The sequence below is a fragment of the Ciona robusta genome, chromosome 1 (genome assembly GCF_009617815.1).
Source record: "Ciona robusta chromosome 1, ASM961781v2".
NCBI classification, from domain to species: Eukaryota; Metazoa; Chordata; class Ascidiacea; order Phlebobranchia; family Cionidae; genus Ciona; species Ciona robusta.
In genome coordinates this window covers 12,773,641-12,789,175 of record NC_143235.1, presented here as the reverse complement: position 1 = coordinate 12,789,175, position 15,535 = coordinate 12,773,641, and the positions used below count along the sequence as shown (strand labels likewise).

The window sequence follows — 15,535 nt, the reverse complement described above, 5'->3', positions numbered from 1 at the left end:
CAAAACACGAGTCGGGGCATTAAATGTTTTTATCTCTTTTTTTGGCATTAAATTTTCTTATCTCTTTTTTTCAAGAGTTTGAGCGTGAAATGTTGGTGTTAAATCACTCAAAACTACCCTTTTCTCACGAGAGACCTCAAAATATTTAGGGTTAAATCATTTAAAACTTCTTTTATTCAAAACTACTGCTTTCTTCTAACACAAAACACAACACTAGTTAAACCTGAATTGTTAAACCACATGACTATGTATTGGCGAAGTGTTAAACGGTTACTTGTGAAGTGCTTGAAAACTATGTAAGCGCAGGACGATCACAAAGACTAATTAATTGAACATCAACAATATGTCAAAAGAAATCATATTTACAGAATCAGTACGAACTACAAACAGATAATTTACATAAAAATAACAAAACAAGGTTTTGTATTATGGAACCATTTCTGATAAAAACAAATAAATGATAGAATAGTGTCTGTTATTTGCCACAAATTTAATACATGTGAAAATCACACATTTGCTGCATGTGAAAATGGAAGTGGTGTTTTTGGCAGTTGGTAAAATACTAAATATTCTGATAATTTCCTCAACCAACAGCAGGGTTGATAATGCTAGGAATAATTGCACGCTGGAAGTAAAATTATTTTCTTAGATTTTAGAATAACAAACAGTGAACAAAAGTTGGAGGCACATAAACTTTTTACATTTTTCTTCCTTCAAAGGCTCTGTGTAACTGATGGGCTGTGAAAAATAAATATTTTGTAGAGATTTGTTACAGGTAGTTGTTATTAGCAGCACTATATCGAAATCTTTGAAAAAGTAAGAAACTGATTTTGTTCGTGCAGCAGCTGTTGTTTTTTAATTGCCGCTTATTATCTCAGTTTTCAATTTTTGTCTAAATCCCAGGTCTTACACAGTGTGTCCTGCCATTCGACATCACCCATATAGAATACGATCATTTTGGTTTAAAATTCAATTTTACCACACCCACAGATCTTACGTTTGTAAAAACTGGTTTCGAAAATGACGTGTGGCAAAACTTCTTTGATTTTCTCCAGTACTTTGCATTGTTCTATATTGGATGAGTTGATATTCCATACTTGGACGAGGTCGTCATTCTTTCGAATGCTTACACTTAGACCAATAATGTCATCACCTGGCAATAAAACAAGATCATAAAATATGATTTTGTTTTGGAGTTAAATAGGCTAGATTTGTAGAACAGGAACTTGGGCAATCATGGCTGAATTTGGATAATAACTAATTACTTTACACTTTTGTTGCAGTTTTATTTGACCATCACCCAATCGGTAACCGAGCTGGAAAAAAAGAGGGGAAAAATTTTACTCTTAACAATTTCATAACCCCAATTTTACAGCTAAAGTAAAATATTTTCAAATGCAAAAAAATGTTAGTAGATTACAAATTGACGCAGCTGGAAAAAAAGTGAGGGAAAAACTTTACTGTCAACAATTTCACAACCCAATTTTACAGCTAAGTAAAACATTTTCAAATGCAAACAATGTCAATAGATTATAAAATGCCATGTACAACAAACATTTTGAAGTGCAGAATAACTTACCTTTATTAACATAACCAGTAAACTGTTCACCAATACAACTCAGTAGCAGTTCATTCCACACATTGTCCTGCAAAGTAAAAATTAAATTAATTTAAACTCGCAAACTACTAAGTTTTTCATTTTTAATATGATTCCGCAAGCATTCAAAGCCATTGAAAAAATGCTGTATTCGTTCAACACCAATTTTTAATACTGATAAACAGTGACCGCCTTTGCCATGCACTATTTTTGACTCTGAGAATAGGGTCAAGTAATACTATAACAGAACAAAAAATGATGCATTGGACAAAAAAGATGTTTTTCACAATATCATGGCAAATTATGTAACAGCTTACAGTAACAGATTTGTGGCATCTAAGCTTCCACATTCCACCATTAGCATTCACCTCATCTTCCCTGAAAAAAAAAAAAAATTATATTTGAAATGTTTTAAAACTTGTATATAACATAACATAATTTCTATTCATCTCCTTATAAATAATGAAAAAATGAGAAGGGAATCAACAGCAAAACAAGTTGTTAAAACATGCTATGGATTAAAAGTGGGGGAAAGAGAGTGTCAGTTAAAAAGTGTGGCTGTTGTGCTCGTATTTAATTATTTTAACTGTAAATAAATTCTGTGAATCTAAACATGAGCTACTAGAGATATCTCAAGTAGGCCATGATCTAAAACACATTCCATTAAACTTTTTAGCACAGAAGCAAATCTGGTCATTTAAACAATTTTATTCCTTGGTTTTAAATGAGGAACTTAAAAGTTGGAGTTTGCCAGTAATAAAATACAACTTCAACTATCTAATCATATTTAAATGGTTTTTAAAAATACAATTTTTCGAATTTTAACTTTCAGAGTGTATTTAAATGCATTTTAAAGATGCAATTTCCCGAATCATGACACACAACATGTTTTCCTAACCTAAACACATACGCCAACTGATAACAACATAAACAGATGGTGATGAAATAGTGTCAGATTTCAACACCTGTTGAGTGCGTTCTTTTGAACTGTTTATAACAACAAAGAATATATTAAACCACTGAACCATTGTTTTACATGTACAATTTGTAGCATAGTCATACCAGTTTTTACAATGCAGAAATGCACAGACACTTTTTTTAAAGTGGCTGCCAATTTGTAGAATCCATTATGCATAATGACAGTACCGATAACAAGTTACCACTTATGCACCTTTAGGAGATTAGGTTATTATTTTTCTGTATGGTTTACACTTTCACAACCCATTAGTGGCCACTGAGTTGAAGCAATAAAAAAAATGTCAGCCCAAAAACTTGCCAACAATGCTAGAAAAAAGATTTAAAATTGGTGTATCCTGGTTTGATGCAATTTCTCCACGCACCATGCTAAATATATATTTGTTAAAATAATTGTAATGCTTTCACTCACCAAACTGGTCGAATGTTGTTTCTCATCAAGTGATAACTATACCTCGGTATCAGTCGGCTTGGTGGAGGTATATGGTTATACACACCCCAGAAACTCTGTAAATTTTTGTTAAAAGATTGGATAATTGGGTTAAATAATAGGTAGTAAAGATAAAGACGTACCTCAATGGTTGAAACTGTGTAAATTTTTCTCAAATTTGCTTCATACTCAGACGCAGTTAGATTCGGAACAGATCTAAATATTTGTAACTTATTTTTCTTTGTGGTAATGACAGTTATAACGTGGCTATTTTATACACTCGTGCCCGATTACGAGTTAGCACGTATGTAACTTTGTGGGTGATTATTTTGGGGGATTTATTCCATTTTTATGTATGGTTGACAATTTATACAACCCATAAGGGACCCCTGTGATCAGTTGCCGTTAAGTGTCTTGCACCAAGGACACATATGCATATCCTCTGGGCTGGTGGCAAGTGTTCTAACCACTTGGCGCAAATGAATGAATGTTACCAATTTATTTTCACATGGTAAGTAACTCAAAGTAAAAACATGCGTATAAAAATGCATGACAAATTTTATTTTACAAAATATTAGATTCTAAATACCTGTCCAACCAGAGAGTCCATGCTGAATTTAATGGAACTCCAGTTTTCTCTGTGTCTCCAAGATTTGAAATCGCTTTTCGCGACAACTTTGGAGATTCACCATTGACCATTGGCACAGGTGAAGAACTCCTATCACGACTTGCTTTATTGAACTTATTGCCAAATATATGTTCTACGTCCACACCACCAGCAAACAGAGCTTTGGCCATACTTAATGCACAGAACAAGTTGCACAACTGTTGAAAGGCATGAAAAATATCAACACAGATTCGGTACAGTAAACAAAAATATCAATTAAACCCGAATACAATAAATCATATGAGAATATTCATGCTAGACTATCGCATTACCAATTACCTACGTTCACATAATCACGTATTATACAGTATAAAGCTGCCATATATTTCGATTCAACTAGCGAAACGTGTACAAACGTCTTATTCTAAAAGCTATCATTATCGTGTGTTCCTTATATTAATTTCTAAAGAACTGTATCTGTGTTTCTTTGTTGTTTTCTCAATATTTGGCCCGATCAGCTTAACCAACATCGGGTATTTTTAATTTCCGCTAAGGAACTGAAAACCTGAAACCAAGTTTGTTGTTCTCATGAGAATGTTGTTCTTTTGTTTGGTCACGTGATCTGTAAGTTGGGAGAAATGGCCGGTGAGAATTCTGTAAATCTGCCCTCGACTTTCGCTGTTTTGGACAACAATTATTGACGCAAACAAAGTAATTAAACGATTTCTGTGACTGAGACTTAACTTTAAATGTGGTCACCAAATTACCAAGTAAAATTTGTTTGTAAAATAAATGGTAGCGCTAATTACAGTCCATATAAAAACATGTTTATATATACGAACTCTCAAACATTGAAGCTAATTAGAGCTGTAGTTTATTTTGAACCGAACAGCAATATTGGTACACCTATCATTTAAGGCACTCCATCGAAACTTTATCGAACGTTTAAGTTCGCCTATGTGCATTAATTTTCACACAGTATCTTTAATATCAACGGGAAAGTAGCAATAAAGCTTATTATGTAGTCACAAATACTGGTTTTAATGGTTGGTAAGCATAAAAAAATTTTGTGATAATAACATACTCGTTGTTCTATTAAAAATATCCGCAAAATGCCAAAACGACGTGGTATCTCAAAACCTAGAGCAATTCTTCTGGCCGGAGATGAAGAAAGAGATGAATTAGTACACGCCCTTCTTAGAGGTCTCGTGTCTGCTAAAATAAAACAAATCAAGTTTTCCCTTTTCTCCAATCTGCTGCAGCACCACATGAAACAAGGGACAATCCCTCCAATTCTTAAGTTAGATGCGAAACCGCCAGGGTTTGAAACACCAGAATACGACCGCATTTTGTCCCAGTGGAAGAACATGTTAAATGGAAGCTCTAAACGACTTTTGGTTGCACTGAAATGCTTATACGATGATGAGGTCGCTTTTAACGGGTGGCTGTCGTCTTCTTTAAAGCTACAGTGTGTCTATGCTATTACTAATCTTCTGGACTGCGATCGAGCGACAGCGAACAGTAAAGTTCAAGAATGCGTTAGACAAGCATTGACTACATCTCTAGATGAACTTACTCAAGTGTTTTATGATCAAACAAACAGGTAGTTTTGCTATAAGTCTCCTCAGAGTACTTTATTTTTAAAACCACAATTAAGTGAATTCCGGCGTCGTGGCGAAGTACACCTATAGTTCGCGTGCCTCTATAACCTAGACGTAATGGGTTCAAGGCTCGTCGCTGCTATTGTTGTGGGCGTATGTGTCCTTGGGCAAGACACTCAACGGCAATTGGTCAATCCCAGTGGTCAGTAATGATTTGTCCAAATTATCACCCATACAAAAAAAGGGTGAAATAAAAACACCCACAAAGTATAACACTCATGGTAACTCGTAAGCTCCACGAGGCGTATGCTGAACACCCATGTTAAAACGACTGTCGTTTTCCGGCCACGCGAGGATAAAACAAGTTACATTCATTCTTTTAATTTAGTATCAACAAATTTGATTTGCACAGAACTCATCGAGATAAAACTGAAAGATTCGAAAATAATATCGATTGTGAATGTGAAGAAACAAAGTATTTGAAGTTTGCCAATGAGGTTGCGGACGACATTAGATTGACCAAAACCAGTTCAACAACGTAATATTTTTATAGCGTAACTTAGGCTCATCAATATATTCTTAACAGCACATAATATCCTATATTTCGTAATTTAACAACGCTCTAGTAGAGGATACGGTTGGTTGCTTAGTAGGGTGGGGAAAGATGGGACACCTACTCATTCAATTTTCTCGTCCCATTTGGTAGTCAACAAAGAACATTCAAAGAAATATAAAATCGCATCCTCAACGAAAATATAAACCATCTTACCCCAATCAACTGTATTTTCTTTTCCTGTTACATTTTTTGTGACTCTTGTTTCAGAATAATGGAAAAAGTGATGGAACACTATGAAGCAAATCAAACCAATGATCTCGACCTACGGAGCATGAGGCAGAGCTTAGAAAATTTAAAAGCCGATCTCGGTTTTGCGTTTGAACCTTCTACCTCGAATCAAGACAGCTAGAAACTAAAAAAATCCACGCTGGGTTGTGCAAGCTTTGGGTGAAAATTGATTATTTGTTAAAATATGCCGCACAATAAAGGTTGCATCTCATGACTATTTAAATATCATCAGGAGTCATTGGAATATTATTTGTAGGGAATAAATGCACAACAATTGACACCTGTATCAGACTATCACCAATTAAGTGGGACCCATTGAAAGCCTATACACCTTATCACCATTGATCGGACTTGAAACGGTATTTTTAGTTAAACATCATAGACTTTAATATTAACTTTTAAATTAATTACTGCTTGATTATAGTTTGTTCAAATTCTCGAAAATAGACGTTTTTCAATGACGATATAAGGTTTATAACTAGTGTAAATGTACAAGTCATTAACGCATGCATCAGTTGTGCAAAGCATATTTAAACTTGTTCGTTACCAATCCTGTTACATCATAATTGTTCATGGGTAGGCTACACTATACATGTATAGTAGGGTGGGGGAAAATAGGACACTTAAGCACATTTTGCCCAATATTTTCAAATTCAAAATACATGACGATTTTTGTGGGATACCAAGAATTAGTACGATCATTGCTTTTTTAATTGACATTAATTCAAAAAAATATATTAAAACACACGAGGAGTTGTTTAGCGATTAGCACAACAAAAGCAGGTATTCACCTTTACAAATTCGAAAACACACAGGGTAAGACGGGACAGTTTAAAATAATTTTTAATTTAGATTATTCAGTGAATTTATTAATAGGAATACACGTAATTAACACGAAGTAACACTGCAGTACGCTTTGAAAATCTAGTTGAAACATTCATTTTTTTGCCCTATTGCTATAGTATATTTTTTTCTTGTCCTTTTCAAATTTTGACAAAACGTGAAAAAAATGAGAAAACATGAAAAAAAGGTTCGGCAAAATATAAAAAGAACTTTGACAAAACATAATAAAGAAATTGACAAAACAGGAAAAAACCATGATTTCTATGGGCATTGATTATGAGTCGTCAGAATGTTTTTAAAGGGGAATACCCTCGTTCCAAATATTAATTGTCGATTATTGAATGTGTCATGTGTGTGTTGTGATACCGGATGTACGTAGTCATTGCGTATACACACACAATACTTTTCTTTTACATCATAAACCGACACCACAAGGATACACTTAAAATTTAAATCATCGGGACTAAAATGCTTCGTCATTGCGTACCTGTTCACGGTCACGTACACGCAGACTATCAAGAGTTTTTAGCGGTGCTGTAGAGCGTAGCGCGTAGGCTATATATACTTTGTGACGTGCAAGATAGCTTATCATTTACCGTGTTGTATTTTGACAAGTTGCTTCTTCTACGAGTCCATTACATTAATAAAGTAATCTTTAGGACATACTTAATATGTGAACTTTGCTTTAGTTTAGCTAACATGCAGACAGTTACATGTGAGAGACGTGTGTTCCAGACGTTCCAGTGGTTATAATGTACCCGTTGTGTCTCGACTCCCAACGCATACTTTTTTCCAATTAGAACTTTAATATTTTTCATCAAAAACTTTATTTCTTTCTTTTTTGTCAATAATCGTGTTTTAACAACTGTTGTTTTATCGTTACTACCTATCTTTTCGCTTTTGTAAACTTTCCCGTTCCGCTATCATGACCGAAAAGACGCAATGAATTTCATTCTATGCGTATACACATTAAAAATCATATTTATTTCAAATTACAGCTGTTTTTTATTCTGTTTGTTCTACTTCTAAGCTAAAAATGTCAAGATTCGCTTTACGCACAATACACATCTTTAATCTATCACAATTATGTAAGTAAATTTTAGTAATAAAAAATAACAAAATAAAATGTATGTATCCTTGCATAAAAAAAAGTATGTTTATATGGTGGAGACCAAGTTTTGAACATGGTATTCTTCAGTTACAAATTACAATCCAACCACTAACCTTTTTGGGGTAAGGAGCCAAATCTGGCCTAAATCCCAGGTCCCCAAGACCTCACCCATACAGAATAGAAACCCCTAAGCCACAGTAAAAAAATATGCGACCAATAAAAATGTTAATTGTGAAACAACCAGAACTAACTCTTGTACTCCCAGATGCCAGAGCCATTCCTGCAAGACTTAACACAAGTCTCTATTGCGCATCATTTCATACAAGCCCTGTTAGTAGTTATGGAATTTCACCAAAATCCAATCTTGTTTCAATGCAAGTGAAAAACATTTCCCTTATCACAAGGAGCATTTCTAAGGCATCAAATGTTGAGTTAAGGTATATACACAAAACTATATTTATATATGCTCTGCCAGTCTGCCTAACATTGATTAGTTATTTATTCTTTAGATTAGACGAGAAACTTAAATATGAAAAGCAAAATGGGACCTATTAATCCTCTTGTAGCGAGGCAACATTACTACTAGTCATGAGTCTGACATTGGTGTTCTGTTTTATACACCTCATGCTGTTTACAAGTTATCATGTACCTTACTTTATGGGTGATTATTTTTTGGGACTGTATGGCTGACAATTTAGACAACCCATTATGCACCACTGGGTCAAAGCAATTTCTATTAGGAGGCAGACGCGCTAATCATTTTGCCAGGGTTCTGAAAATAATTTGCAAGTTATAAAATTTGCCATTTTTTTACAGTATAAAAATGATGGGTTATATATTAGTTATAGTGTCAAATGATTGTAGTCATACCACCAGATTGTTTACATACTTTTTTGTTTTCTTTACAAGTTTACCTTGGAAATAATTAAGCAAAAATGGTTTGTCTGCTAGGTGTAGCAACCACACTTTAAATATGTTTCTAAGAATCGCTATATCCTGTCTCTATGTTTTAACCGTTTTTATCTTCGCTACTGTAATGGAAGAGACAAATAAAAGTCTTATTATTATTATTGTTCTAATGAAAATTACCACTTTGCAGCCCTGATAAAGTGGTTTCAAATGAAGACATGTTGAACGTTATGAATGATAATGAAGTTTATTTAATTGATGTTCGAACAAATAAAGAAATCGTAGAGCTTGGAAAGATTGCCAGCCAACGCTGGGTAAACATTCCTTATGAGGAAGTCGGTAAAATGTTAAAAGTTTATTTTTTTCAATGAAAAATGTGACGTATTTATCATACACCTCGCGTCTGTTTACTAGTCACCATGTTTAATTAGGTGGTTGGAAAAATTGAATGAATGTGATTTCTTTATTGTGGCCAAGTAAAAATGTATATTAAAAAAATATAATGTATCTGTGCCTATTTACCAGGTTTTTCATGGAGTGGTAAAATGTTAAATATTAGTTTTTTTATCATTGAATGTATGTGGCTTATTTATCGCAAGTGGCCAAGCAAAAATGTATATTAAAAAAAATATATATATATATCTGTGCCTATTTACCAGTTACCATGTATAACTAAGCAGTTGTGAAAATTGAATGGGTGTGACTTATTTATCGCATGTGGCCAGGAAATATTATTTATATTAATATTTCATAGGCCCCAGGACGTTTACCAGTCACCATGTATAACTATGTGGTTGGTAGTTTTTTTCAGTATAGCTGAAAATTAGATCATTCTGAGGTCTCTCTGGATTCGAGCAATTACCCTAAGTGTCTTGCCAAAAGACACCAACACCCACAACAGTAGCAGCATCGGGCATTAAACCCAGTATCCCTTGGTTAAAAAACACCAAACCACTGACAGCCAAGGTACTTAATTTTTGTTTTGATAACAGAATCTGCATTCAACATGAGTGAAACAGAGTTTGAAAGCAAATATGGCTCCGTTAAACCGGAAAAAGACACAAAGATTGTTTTTCACTGCATGGGTGGTGTTAGAAGCACAGTTGCTCTCAATGCTGCTCATAACCTTGGATTTACAAAGTAAGAGTGGTATAATTGCATAATGAGTGATAACAACCATAGATGTAAGTGTAACATTAGACCAAGGTGATGCTAGTGTTACTCTAACTTTTGGAACAGGAAATATGTTTTAGCCATCCCGTTTTACCCTGCTTGTCGATGTCCATACTTCTAAACAGCAAAAGTATATTATATTTAACATAATAATTGATGTGGTTTTTCATGTTTTACAACTATAAGCATAACTGCATTTTGGCTATGTCAAACTAAATTTTGTGCAAAATTTTTACAGTTTTGCTTATATTCCTAGCAACACCTACATTTTAGCAATGTTACACCATATTTTGTACAATATTAAAAAAACAATATGCCAATATTCCTAACAATTACTTACATATGCAGGTCGAGACATTTTCCTGGAGGGTTCAGGGGTTGGGAAGCTTTAAACAGAAACTAGAGAAATAATTTCCCGAAATATTGCATTTTTTCCTACACAAACATAATTACACAACACAACTTAAGTATTTTTTTATTATAAACATACACAATACACGATTACACAATGTTGAACTAGTACCAGAACGTTTCTCGTCTAGGAGAATCAGAAATTTTATATATTTTTTTCAGTTCATCTTGCCAGTTATCCAGAGTTGGTTTGTATGTTTTCTCGCATGCATTTTCGTAAGTTGTATCTTTATCTTGGCATTCGTATTCTGTTTTCGGAGTTCCGTCCCACAGTATTTCAGGCGGCCTTTAATGTAAAAATTTTCCTAATTTTTCTTACAAAACGAATATTGCCACACATTTACCGGAAAGCTAGAGCAAAACAAATCTAATTTTGTTGTTATTTTTCATAACATTTTCCTTTTTTGTACAAAACAATTATTGCCACGTATTTACTGCAAATCTAGAGCAAAACAAATCTAATTTTGTTGTTATTTTTCATAACATTTTCCTTTTTTGTACAAAACAATTATTGCCACGTATTTACTGCAAATCTAGAGTAAAACAAATCTAATTTTGTTGTTATTTTTCATACAAAATTTTTAGTGCTACATTTTTTGCATGCTAACTTATTCTCTACCACAAAAACAATACCATTATGTTATTGCAGTTACTGCACAGATCTATATGAATTGCAGGGTTTTAATACAAACAAAGAGAAAACTTACCAATGAATAATATAACCTGATCGCGTAGATACTCGCACTCTCTGTCCATTTTCATTCACTCTAAATTCAACATCAACCGGTTTTTCATCTTTTGGATCTAGCAAAGTCACCTTAAAAAAAAACATTAATAAAAAAATACCTTAAAAAAAGATAAGTTGCTTAGCTGTAACAAATTCAAGCACACACAAAACATAACACTGTTACAAAGTTTTTACCTCATGGTGCTCCAAAGGTTTTTCTTGTCTTACCAGCATCCCATCTCTGCCTGTGTTATATATTTTTACTTTTTAATTAGAAAAGTAAGTATAGGATTTGGTACAGTCGAAAAACAAATAATGAGGGTGATTTCAAATGTGTCATTTTATAACCTCTTCCCTAAAAAGAAGGGGCCATCATGTAAAAATAAACTGAAAGAAGGGAAACTTTTAAGAAGTCAGGAAGAGATTGTTTTATTTTTAACTCACCATAAAAGAAAGGGGCCATAAGTATGACCCCTAAAACACCCCTGGAAATATATCATGTATTCATGTCGTGGGTGAAAATAAACTAAAAAAAACAGCAAAAGCATCATAAAGGAGATAATGTCATTAATTGCTTAAAAATGGCTACCAACAAAACACATTTTAATAGTATTACCTACCTTTTATTCTTTCACAATTTAAACCTCCAACCACTACTATGTTTCCCTGCTGTACAACCTGTTATGAATAATTATCTAATATTGTATAAATGAACGAAAACGACAGTCATTATAACACAGCTGGTCTGTTATATAAACCTCGTGCCAGCTTACGACATATCAGAATGTTATGGGTGAGTGAATTTGGGGGGATTTTTATCTAGGATGATATTTTAGACAACCCATTCGTAACTACTGGGTTGGAACAATTGTTGTTAAGTGTCTTGCCCATTTGCCCACGGTAGTACCTTACCTATTACATGTATTGCAGGAAACAACATATAAAAGTATAGAATACAGAGTGCAAGATCATACAAAGTAACATTGGCATTGTCAATTTTGTTGGATAAGTAATATAAATACTCAACAGCAGCATATCAAATTAAAATGCAGGGTCAGGAAGTGTGTAACATAGACAAAATAAATGGCAACAGAACATGTAAAGGTTATGATCCAACAAGCTGTACAATGTGCACCTGAATTACATCCCCTTGTTTTCCTTTATCTTTTCCCGTCAAAATTTCCACTTTATCTCCAACGCGAAACAGCCACGCATCTGGTGGTATCACATTTTGCTTGTGGAAATTGTACCGGTACCATTGTAAATATTCTCCTTTTAGAATTTTTTGTTGTTCAACTGGGTGGTAAGGTGAATCTTTGCTCCATTTGTACCTTTCGAATAAATACCAAAAATGTAACTTAAATCGAAAAGCCTATAGAAGTATTTTTCTTGCAAAAGTAATGGTTCAAGACTGAATGCTGCTACTAAGGTTGGCGAATGTGTTTTGGTCAAGACACTTAATGGCAATTGCTCTAACCCAGTTGTCACTAATAGGTTGTTCTAATTGTCAGCCATACAAAAAAAACATCACTTGCAAAGTTACATAAGTGGTAACTCGACAACAAGCACAAGGTGTATGAAACGGCGTGTTATAACGACAGTCATTTTCCTGCCATGAAAGGATAAATAAGTGACATACATCGCAAAAACAGTCGTTGTAACACGACTGTTTCATTCATTCACAGCGCCAGACAACTAATGTAATACCTATCGAGGCTGAGTAAGTTTGATTTTTTACTAGCACTAAATATAATTTGTAAGTTAAGTTTAGACATACCAATACGGCGGGTCAACCACAGGGGATTGAAAATCTCTCCATTTTCGTTCACCGTATTTAACCAGACGCTCGCTTTCGTTTGGATCACTTGGTAGCCTTGAACGTCCTCGTAGGATAAATAATCTTGCGCTAAGTCTCATCTTAAAATGCCAACATAGACTGCGAATAGGCACTAGTGTTCACCAAAGTTAGTATAGACGGCGTTCACTATGCATCAAGTGATCAGTGTATAACAATAATATACAAAGCATGGTACGAAACCATACCATACACACCAATGTAAGTCTAGAATACAGAACCTATAGCGGCCATTTTCGATACCTTAACTTGAGCTATACCACGGCCTACTGTAGGTCGTGGTTAAGGCAAATTGATCGGCAATTTGTGTCCAAATTAACACAGTGTATAGGAAAAGTGCATGGTTTTTGCTAACTTGAAGGAAACATTGTGCTTAAAAACAAAGTTTAGGGTTCAAAAGTCTAAAGAACATGCGTGATTTGTTTGCTGTATCGAAATAAAGTCAAATAATAGATTTAGAAGCTATTTTATACCCTTCCACGAAAGAAAAACTAAAACATTAAGACGCTCTTAGGTCTAAGCTGGGTCGTTTTTATTAAGTAAATCGTTTGCAAGATTAGTAAACTACGGCGTGTTTCTAAATTCAGTAAATTTAGTCGTTGCGGATGTCGGCGCGCGTCTTACATTCCACGTTGATTGCAATTTACGTTCCTTGGTTTTCTTGCGTTTCGTCTGGCCATGCGCTCGTGTTTTTAGTTCATTTCAGTGTTATAGTTGTAAGGTTCTTATATATAATACTTTGGGTGTTAGTCGTTTTAGTTTTAATCTAACTATTTGTTTTTATATTTGAATGAGCTATCTGTAGACTATAGAGTGTGGCTTTAGTGTTTAGAAAACGCTTTAAACAATCGTTTCTTTTTGTGCGGTGGGTGTTCGTGTTCCTGAGTTGCCATATATAATTTATGTACTTATTACAGTTGCTTTCTATAGTGCGTATACCAAATATATGTTTTTTGGCTTGCTGTTCTAAATTAAGGCTTTGCTTGATGACTGTTTGTGGATTATAATTACCACGACATGCGGCGCCGTGTCACAGTTGGTTAGCGCGCGTGTCTTCAACCCAGAGGTAGTGGGTAATGGTCGTTGCTGCCATTCAGTTCTTAGCTTTTACAGGTATTTTTTCTCCCAAAGGCTTACTAATGAACTGTTACAGGCAAAACAAACTCGTGTGAACTTAGATTCTTGCAGCATTTATTTAAATAAACGTGTATTATACAGTTTATATAAATAATACATAAAGTTGCAGTGTATCTATTGCATCTCAGCGTTCAGGAGATCGGGTACGGCTTGGATGTCTTCAGCTGAAACTAAAACACGAACATATAATATGAAGTAGCGCTAAGAAAATTATTTTAAAATTATTAGAGGAAAGTTGTTTGAAAATTATCAAATATTTATATATATACTAGAACATTTTACCCATTTGGTTTCTTTGATTCCAATCCCATCCTGTCCTTTGTGATGGTGGGGAACCCTGACGACGGCGGCCGACTGGGATAGCATGCCCAGTTTCGATCAAGACGAGAAGTCCGACAGCGAGCAAAAGAAGAAGTGACTTATTCATCTAAAAATTAAGGAATGGTTAGAGCATTGATTACAAATATTGTACAAGTTCCTTACCGTGGCTTGTATAAGAGTTGTAATGATATTATGCTGATATTAAGTGCATTATATAGAGGATATCGGCCTTTTTTTCATCTTTATAACTTTTAGTACGTTTATACAAGCAAAGACTTCTTTCACAGAACTTTCATTAAAATGAAAACCTTTACGACAACCATCTGCTTTCGTTGAGTGAAGTAAAGCAATAGCTGATAATATCACGACTAGTAATAATTGTCCCGCTTTACGCCTGTATAACCTATTATAGGCAGTGTTGGTACTAACTTGATTGTTCAAGCATGTTTTTAACGGAAATGCATAGACTCCGGTATATACCACTACATAAAACAATTCCGTGTCCATTTGTTTGTATGAATATTTATAGAACTGTGAATTCTAATAACATTTGCCCATAAAAAGCTTGATTTACCAGCGATTAATTTAACCCGAACCCAGACATCGCGCAAGTAACGGTTGGGGTTCTATTTGAATACGTCCTGCAGAAAAGTGCTTGCTGCAATGGCCAGAGATAATAATCTTGACTATACCGACTAAAGTTTTCTGTGCCCTATTTGTTACAAAAGTTGGTCGATCGAAATCTTTAGTTGGTCGATCGAAATCTTTAGTTGGTCGATTTAGATGGCGACTAGTTTAGTCGGTAGCCGAGAATGCCACCCCATGAAGGTTGTATAGCGTTTACATGCAGGTAGGAGGACCAACGTCGGGAGGACCTATAGCGACGAAGACCGCCGATATTTTGGTTGAATCACAGTAAAATGCACTGGCATGGAGCCCTCTTCGCCATATTATAGAGGGCGCCACGTGCACAAGCAATTTTTGTTTCTCTTGT

The 15,535-nt window shown here is 34.5% G+C and overlaps 4 protein-coding genes and 1 long non-coding RNA gene across 6 annotated transcripts; 2 read left to right on the top strand and 3 right to left on the bottom strand.

Annotated features, from left to right (window-relative positions):
* Positions 1-228: 228 nt before the first annotated feature.
* LOC149743379 (eukaryotic translation initiation factor 4E type 3-like) lies at positions 229-3,850 on the bottom strand. Of its 2 annotated transcripts, XM_089875073.1 has the most exons (7): positions 3,592-3,849; positions 3,146-3,218; positions 2,985-3,079; positions 1,915-1,975; positions 1,580-1,646; positions 998-1,153; positions 229-738 (listed from the first exon to the last, which is right to left on the bottom strand). In XM_089875073.1, exons 1-7 carry the CDS (start codon positions 3,798-3,800, stop codon positions 698-700), a joined length of 702 nt encoding a protein of 233 aa, XP_089731199.1. In that variant the 5' UTR covers positions 3,801-3,849; the 3' UTR covers positions 229-697. The 2 variants fall into 2 exon arrangements, with proteins under 2 accessions (XP_089731199.1, XP_089731190.1); XM_089875064.1 differs by having other exon boundaries at positions 2,985-3,218; positions 3,592-3,850.
* A 930-nt stretch (positions 3,851-4,780) lies between these two features.
* Positions 4,781-7,894, top strand: LOC149743378 (uncharacterized). The gene is made up of 3 exons (XM_089875095.1): positions 4,781-5,212; positions 5,623-5,748; positions 6,034-7,894. Exons 1-3 carry the CDS (start codon positions 4,878-4,880, stop codon positions 6,173-6,175), a joined length of 603 nt encoding a protein of 200 aa, XP_089731221.1. The 5' UTR covers positions 4,781-4,877; the 3' UTR covers positions 6,176-7,894.
* LOC149743377 (thiosulfate sulfurtransferase/rhodanese-like domain-containing protein 3) lies at positions 7,786-11,207 on the top strand. The gene is made up of 5 exons (XM_089875106.1): positions 7,786-7,985; positions 8,274-8,445; positions 9,108-9,256; positions 9,910-10,057; positions 10,439-11,207. Exons 1-5 carry the CDS (start codon positions 7,934-7,936, stop codon positions 10,491-10,493), a joined length of 576 nt encoding a protein of 191 aa, XP_089731232.1. The 5' UTR covers positions 7,786-7,933; the 3' UTR covers positions 10,494-11,207.
* Positions 10,550-13,311, bottom strand: LOC149743376 (large ribosomal subunit protein uL24m-like). Its single transcript, XM_089875083.1, has 6 exons — positions 13,006-13,311; positions 12,364-12,559; positions 11,849-11,906; positions 11,424-11,473; positions 11,209-11,318; positions 10,550-10,787 (listed from the first exon to the last, which is right to left on the bottom strand). Exons 1-6 carry the CDS (start codon positions 13,143-13,145, stop codon positions 10,607-10,609), a joined length of 735 nt encoding a protein of 244 aa, XP_089731209.1. The 5' UTR covers positions 13,146-13,311; the 3' UTR covers positions 10,550-10,606.
* Positions 13,312-14,257: 946 nt separating this feature from the next.
* On the bottom strand, positions 14,258-14,861 carry LOC149743375 (uncharacterized). The gene is made up of 3 exons (XR_016384653.1): positions 14,704-14,861; positions 14,503-14,647; positions 14,258-14,390 (listed from the first exon to the last, which is right to left on the bottom strand). It is a non-coding gene; the product is annotated as an uncharacterized LOC149743375 (long non-coding RNA).
* Positions 14,862-15,535: the final 674 nt, after the last annotated feature.